Genomic DNA, 7,713 nt, shown 5'->3' on the forward strand with positions numbered 1-7,713 from the left:
AAATATAAGCAAATGAGGTAGTTTATCTTTAATATACATAAATGCATGTTTCTTAGCTCTGGTTAGCTAAAGGGCCTAGAATATAATGAGTCCAGGAACAATGAGCATTCCTTATGCCCAGATTATAGCCTTGAAATATCATTTCTCACTAAAAATAAGGATTTCTTGGAAAAATGGCTAATTTCTAGCCTGGAACTACTAGAGTCATGTCAAAAGGACTTAGGAGCCAACCTGAACTTCAATGATGATAACTGCAGTACACTAAAACCCACCAAATACATTGAAACCTAATATTCATAACAACATTTAAGAGAAGAAGAGAGATGGGGTGTGGTGGCTCAAGTCTATAATCCCAGCACTTTGGGAGGCTGAGGTGAGAAGATCACTTGAGGCTAGGAGTTTGGGACTAGCTTGGGTAATATAGCAAGATCCTGTCTCTATAAAAAGAAAATTAAAAAAAAAAAGAAGTACCTAGCAGGGAAAGGTGGTACATGCCTATAGTCCCAGCTACTTAGAAGCTGAGGTGGGAGTATTGCTTGAGCTCAGGAGCTCAAGGCTACAGTGAGTTATGATTGTGCCACTGCACTCTAGCCTAGGTGACAGAGCAAGACCTTGTCTCAAAAAAAAGACTGGTCATGTACAGTAGATGACAGGGAACCAATGCATTCCCTTGTAAACCAGTAAAGAAAGGTAAAGAATCAAGTATTTATCCTACATGAAGTGGTAGGATATGAAACTGGTAACCAAATAACAGATAATGAGAATTGACTATAATGGTATTCAAACAAATAAAAAAGAAAAAAGAAATGTTATCACCGTTTTGTAAACTCCTTGAATTAACACATATAGGCATTAAGCATCAACAACTGCTAACATCACAAAAAGATAGAAAGCAAGACATTATTCGCCTTCTATAGTCTTGTCCCACACTATCCAAAGGATCAAATCTAAGTCTGACACAGTCTCTGGATCTAAATGCCAATCTGCAGAAAATACAGAGGGATAAGAAACATGTTGACCTATAACATGAATATGCAACTAGAAGAATCCAGACTGCGGGAAAATCTTCTGGCCAATTGGCTTGTTTTCTTCAACAGATAAATAGTAAGAAAAAAAGTAAGGGAGAGGCAGAACCTATAAACTTAAGACACATCAAATTTTTTCATGTGGGCAAAACTAAATCATGTTATCTAGGGATGTACATTTTAGTGTAAACTATTTTAAAATCACAAGAAACTAGTTACTATAAAAGTCAGAATAATAGTTACTTATGGGGAAGGGAGAGAGCAATGGTTGAACTGGGGCACATAGAAAGGATTCCTAGGTGGGGGGCAGGGTTCCATTTCTTGAATCATAATTTACTAAGACATATATTTGTTTTATATGGGTTTTTTAATGGGCTTCATATCACAATGAAAAGATCCACTACATAAACAAACAAATAAATAATGGAAATGTTTTTCTCTCCAGCTTAAAACTCTCCAATGGCTTCTCACTACTCCTAAAATCAACTTTAAACTTCTTACTATGGCTTATAAAGCACTATATAATATGACTCCGCCAATGTTTCTACCTTGTCTCTTCCGCTCTGCTCTAGCCACACTGATCTTCTTGCTCTTCCTCAGGGCCTTTGCACTTATTGTCCCTTAATATACTCTTTCCTGGCTGGGTGCAGTGGCTCACACCTGTAATCCTAGCACTCTGGGAGGCCAAAGTGAGAAGATCGCTTAAGGTCAGAAGTTCCAGAGCAGCCTGAGCAAGAGTGAGACCCTGTCTCTACTAAAAATCGAAAAAATTAGCCAGGCAAGTAAATAACAGATTTATTTGGGTGTTGTGTCAAGTACCTGTAGTCCCAGCTACTAGGGAGGCTGAGGCAGGAGGATTGCTTGAGCCCAGGGGTTTGAAGTTGCTGTGAGCTAGGCTGACCCCACGGCATTCTAGCCTGAGCAAGAGAGTGAGACTCTGTCTTAAGAAAAAAAAAAAATTCCATAGAGGTGGTACGAGTAAAAATAAATAAATAAATTAAAAAAAAAAAAAAAAAAAAGATACTCTTCCCCCCAGGTTTTTGTATGGCTCATAACTCACTTCACTGAGGTCTCAAACATCACTTTGGAGAGGCTTTCTTTGATTAGATTATTTAAAATAGCTCCCTATCTCCTCACTAGTCAGTCTCTATATCCTCACTGTGTTTTATAACTTTATGTATATTTGTCAACTTATTATCTTGTATGTACTCCACTCATTTGCCTTACCAAGGCTTACAGTCAATGCTAAAAATATGTATTCTGGACACCCAGTGAAAGCATCAGAAAGTGACTCTTTCATTACCACACCCTCTACCCAGTTATACCTTATTCTTTATTTACCAAAAACAAACTACACTCCAACAGAGATGACTGCCCTCCTTTAATGAACTTCCATGCTAAGATGAGTTTATTGGGTCATGCACCACTGAAGTTTTCATGATTTACTTGGTTTTCTTTTGAGTATCTTTTGGTTCATAAATGGTCATTCCCAAATTTAACCAGTCAGTCCTATTAAGTGGCTAGTAGAAGAAAGAGGAAGTCAGAGGAGACAAATAATCCTGAGGTCGCCTCTTCCCATTTCTCCCTTAGAGTGGGTTCAGTAGGACTCTAACCATTATTAAAGATATATGTCAGCTAACAAAAAAAACCTCGAGTTTATAGAAAATGAAGAACATGAAAAGGAACCCAGGTACTAAGATAGGTCAATAATCCACATGGCCGGACATCAGCAGCACCTGTAACTTGGAAAAAAGAACAAAAAATACAAAAGGGTAAAGAAAAAAGGGGATATGTAAGAAAGGCAAAGGGGAAAAAAAAGGAAATAGACCCCCACACATACCTAGCCTTTCTACTTTTCACCAGATCCACTTTAGGTTGACCTAAATACATACCTTTGCATCTGAACAGTGGAGCTTGGCCCATTCTGTACATCTCCTTGGCCAAACTGGCCATATGTAGGCTGGGCACAAGGGGCCTGTGTTGTTGAGGCTGGAGCCCCTGAGGAAGGTGGGGCTCTTGACATACCTGAGGGTAAAGGACAGAAACTAAATTATTGGGAAATAACTTTCACCTCCACCCCAAGCCAGGAATGTAAAGCAAGGATCGATAAGCTCAGACCTTCACTGACCCAATACCACAGCTTCAAAGCAAAAATGACACTATAACATGCAGCTCTAGCTACAGCAGATTCTGAACACAGATGTCTAACAGAGGGCCAACACTCTCCTAGACAGGCATCCTAGAAGTGAAGCAGTAGCTACAGCCACAAAAATGTAGGGCCTTCCTGTTATCACCATACTTTCTCACTTAATCCAGGACAGTCTAACATTCTTATCATAGACAAAAAGTCAACATTTTTAAGGAAAAGATCTAACTCCAGAACTCAGAAACCTGGAGCACATATGGCACATATGTGCCACAGAAGATGACCAAGTGATATGCTGAACTAGGTTTTAAAGAAAGGCAGCTCTTGCCAAGTGCAGTGGCTCACACCTGTAATCTCAGCACTTTGGGAGGCTGAGGCGGGAGGATCCCCTGAAACCAGGAGTTTGAGGTTACAGTGAGCTATGATCACGCCACTGCACTCCAGCCTGGGTGACAGAGTGAGACTCCATCTCTTAAAAAAAGAAAGAAAAAGAAAAAACAAAGGCAGCTCTTGGGGAGAGTATTTTGCCACCCTCTTCTCCATTCATTCTCCTTATACTAACCATATCCATTTTAACCAGTTCAAAGTATGGAAGCTTCCAATAGCACATGACTGAGCAAAGTGTCCCCATAGGCTGGAGACCTTGTTTCTCCCCAATAGTTCAGTCAGGACAGTTGGCCTGTCCTCCCATTAGTGCTGTCACCTATAGGCTCACAAAAGCTGTACTCTGTCCTTTTCAGTCATCAGAGCTGCCAGCAAAGTTACTTCATTAACGAGGAATGAAATGTAGGAAGTGATTAGTTATTTGGCACATCACTTTTGAAATGTTCATGACCCCTGTTCAAAGAATTGCTTTTCGTTTGCTCTGCCTCAGTAGAGATTAAACATTATAGAACCTGCCTGCTGGACCATGATTTGTAAACTTTCTCACTAACCATCACAGAACCAGAATGTTTTCCTCTCCATAACAAAGCTTTCTCTTGAGAGAATGCCAAACTCCATCTTTTTTTTTCTTAAAACAGAGACGGAGGTCTTGCAATGTTGCCCAGGCTGGTCTAGAATTCCTGGCCTCAAGCAATCCTCCCACCTCAGCCTCCCAAAGTGCTGAGATTATAGGAGTGAGCCACCACATTGGGCCTCAAATTCCATCTTGATAAGTCAGGACTTGACAAAGCAGGGATGAACTCTGACCAGCCAAAGTCCTAGCCCAGAGTACAGCTCTTCTAAAGATCTGAGACCTAATTTCACCACTTCAAATTTATTTTTCAGTTATAATTAAAATGGTAATGATTCATTTCCCAACTCTTACCTATGCCTCCGTGGTGCCTTCTTTTTCCCATATCTCTTTATGGAATTCATTCTCTTAAAAAGCATAAAGAGTCGGGTGTATCCTAAGTCCTCAGGTAGCCTAGAGATCTGCTGTTAACTACTTTCCAAAAAGCCTCTCTGGATAATCTGTAGAGTACCAGCTGCTCTTCTTGAAAAAGTAATGTAAAAGTCAAACACTAAACCTTAAGGAGCATCAAATTAGTCTTCTCTGATTGCTCTGATATTATAGAGCAGCTAAGAAGCAGAGGAAACTCACACAAAGGAAAAGGAATGATATCAGAAAAAGATATGAGAGGTACCAAAAGTCAGGCACACAAATACCACATTTTTCTAACTATCTCTCCTTGCCCCAGAGTCATTTATAGATAGAACTAGCAGTCCAATGAGAAGCAATCTCAATATATATGAGCAACAGGTGATTTCAAGGAGACTTTAGGTCAACAGGAAATATTCAATCCTGGCCATAGACTCTGGAGAAGCTGTGACCACAACCCTTCCATTCAGCTCTGAACAATGCAGCAAGGTGAGGCTGCACCACGTAACACCCAGAGGAAGTGATCTGCCATTGAACCTGGAAGATGTGCTCCCACTACATGTCTTAAGGCAGAAACACAGTCACCCTACCTAAAAGCAGGGAAGCGCAAACTGCCCACAGGGGTCTCAGTTACAGAGACCCAGATTCATGTCCCTCAATCCCAGTCACCCAAACTCTCCAACTAAGGCAGCTTAGCTAGAGCAAACAACCCAACCTGAAGACTTCTTTTCCTAGCTCAAAGGAAACTTAGAAACATACCTTGGGGAGGTGTCTGCTGATAGCCTGGTACTGGGCCATTGTAAGCTCCATAGGGAGTGGGGGGTGCTGTGGACCCTGGCTGCCCACCATAGCCAGATTGATGATACCCTGGATAGATGGGCTGGGGTTGCCCAAATGGCGGCACAGGTGGAGCTGACTGGTTGACGTTCATTATGAAAGCATCCCCGATTTGGTCTCACCTATTAGATAAGAGAGAAAAGAGAAATTAGTCAAAAGGAACTTTCTAAAGAAAGAGCAACTAATCAGGGCTGGAAAAAATGATAAAAAGAAACTGATCATATCAGGCAGTGGTCAGTTTAATCATTCCCACACTATCACAGGATTTTAGTAATTTTCTGCCCCAGCCAGTACCCAAATTACCTCCTAAAAGCAGGGATTTTGTTACTCTGAATGTCATGTTTTGTCACTGCCAGGAGGGTATAAATTTCAACTTCAGACAGGCCCACTGGAATGGAGCAGCAGTCTCCATTCCCCAGTGGTATGAGTTCTAGTGTCTAGTCACACAAGGTGTCCTGTGGCTGATGAATTACTATGTTACAGGCAAGTGAAACAGTGTTCTAACTTTCCACTCATTCATTCTAGCATCCATTCATCCATTCATTCGACAAACATTAAGTACTCTCTAGTGTGCTAGTCATTTTAAATCACTCAGGCTAAATGTCTACAACAGATCAGCTAACATTGTTCCTCTTCAATGACAAAATTTTGAGTAATGACATTCTTTGGCTAAACTGACATAATCCCTGCCAAGGCAGTGGACTTGAGCTAGCAAGAAAAAAATAATAATAAAATAAATAAACTGCCATAATCCAAATGCTACTCCATCCCCAGTCTTTCCACCAAAAGAGTGGATGGACCTTAAAATTGAAACCTTAAAATCACGAAATGCAAAGGACACCTGAAAACTCTATCAAGGCAACAGATTAGAACTGAATGCAGGCCCGGCACAAAAACTTCTTCACATAATCAAGGGAAGCAGTTCAAGAATCAGTGGCAAATCTAGATTTCATGGAAAAGATCACTTATCTTTTCCCTCAAGCAGGAGACTGTAAGTATTGTGAATCCCAATGCACTTCTCCAACTATCCTGTTTCTGCTCCCCTTATATGATTGTTATAAATCTAGGCCACCATCAAAATTATTACAATCTTGCTCAACAACAGAGGGATGAGGATGCCTTTCTAGGTCGGGCCTTTCCAAGAAGAAAACTATCTGACCACATCTAAACAGCCTTATCATTCCAATAGACTTCCTATAGACTGAAGTGGCCCAGGAAGCAGGAGTGCTCACAATTGCTGCAGTGGAACAACAGGCCTCACCCTTTTGCTAGGAAGGGCCATCTTCACTAAGAAAAGCAAAGCTGATTCTGGACTAGAACTTTATAAACTCAAAGCCATCTCAGTAGCTGTTCTTCCAAATCTTAAACCTTACACAGATCATTGACATTAAGCTTGACAGACGTCCCCCTTCCTTTATCTTTCTAAAGTCAGCAGGGAGGGGAAAGGAAAGGATCTTCTTCTCCAGGAAATAATCTCCTCAAACACACTCAAGAGTCTGAAATCAGGCTGAAGTCTCGACTCTATTCTGGGTGGATAGTTGAGGGTGACAACCCAAAGGGGCGGGGCAAGCTTCCTAGAACTCTGAAAGTAGTCAAGCTGTGGAGGCTGGGAGCGCCGAGGATCAAGATCAGGAAGCCGGGACGCCAACTTCTAGGGCCACGATAAGAGAGGCGGCTGGTCTGTTAAGCATAGAGCCCGAGCGTCTTGCGCCCCTCAATGGGCTAGGGGCAGGAAGCGGGAGCCGGAATCTGGGCCGGGAGGCGAAGGGAGGGTCTAGGACCTATCCAGGATCGGGGATGCGTGAGGGTCCCTTCCTGGGCCCCGCCCCCAGGCCCCTCCCTTCCTTCTGAAACCGTACCCCGATCTGGCCAGTAATACCCTGGCCTCTCCTTTGCTTTCCTACCCACCAACGTCCCAATGCCACTCCTCACCCGGCTCCAGATCCAGGTTCGACTTCGTTCCTAACGTCAAGGCTCCCAGGCTCCACTTCCGGTTCCGAGGGAGCCGTTGCGTCACCCCCGGAAGTTCCTCCCCCACGCTCCAGGGCAGGACGACTACTTCTGCCACGTCTGCACTAGGCACACATTCAGAAACCCGGATGCCGCGCATGCGCCACTGCTCTCTCCCATCATGGCCGCCCCGGGTAGGCTCCGCTGGGTCTGATGCATTTTTTTTTTCTTTTTGTTCTTTTTGTTTTTCAGGTGTCCTGGTCACTTTATGGCCTCACCAAGTGAGTTGCGATTTAAAAAGCTGAGTCAAACTATCTTTAGTAACGCCCCTTCAATCCATCTTTGTCATATTAGTGACCTCTGATCTAGAGTCTTGTCATTTCCTGTTGACC

At 42.6% G+C, this 7,713-nt stretch overlaps 1 protein-coding gene across 5 annotated transcripts in view; it reads right to left on the reverse strand.

Annotated features, from left to right (window-relative positions):
* SEC24C (SEC24 homolog C, COPII component) overlaps nt 1-7,387 on the reverse strand; it is a 23,241-nt gene extending 15,854 nt beyond the window's left edge. For 3 of the 5 annotated variants that reach the window (XM_012760179.2, XM_012760178.2, XM_012760175.2), the window contains exons 1-3: nt 7,304-7,387; nt 5,294-5,493; nt 2,918-3,050 (exon numbers count right to left, since the gene is read on the reverse strand). In XM_012760179.2, the coding sequence (XP_012615633.1) occupies nt 2,918-3,050; nt 5,294-5,465 (305 nt within the window). In that variant the 5' untranslated portion in view covers nt 5,466-5,493; nt 7,304-7,387. Of the gene's footprint in view, nt 1-2,917; nt 3,051-5,293; nt 5,494-7,230; nt 7,251-7,279 lie in introns of those variants that run through there. The other 2 variants (XM_012760177.3, XM_012760176.2) reach the window with 2 other exon arrangements.
* Nucleotides 7,388-7,713: the final 326 nt, after the last annotated feature.

The sequence above is a fragment of the Microcebus murinus genome, chromosome 14, assembly GCF_040939455.1.
Source record: "Microcebus murinus isolate Inina chromosome 14, M.murinus_Inina_mat1.0, whole genome shotgun sequence".
In the NCBI taxonomy this organism is placed as follows: Eukaryota; Metazoa; Chordata; class Mammalia; order Primates; family Cheirogaleidae; genus Microcebus; species Microcebus murinus.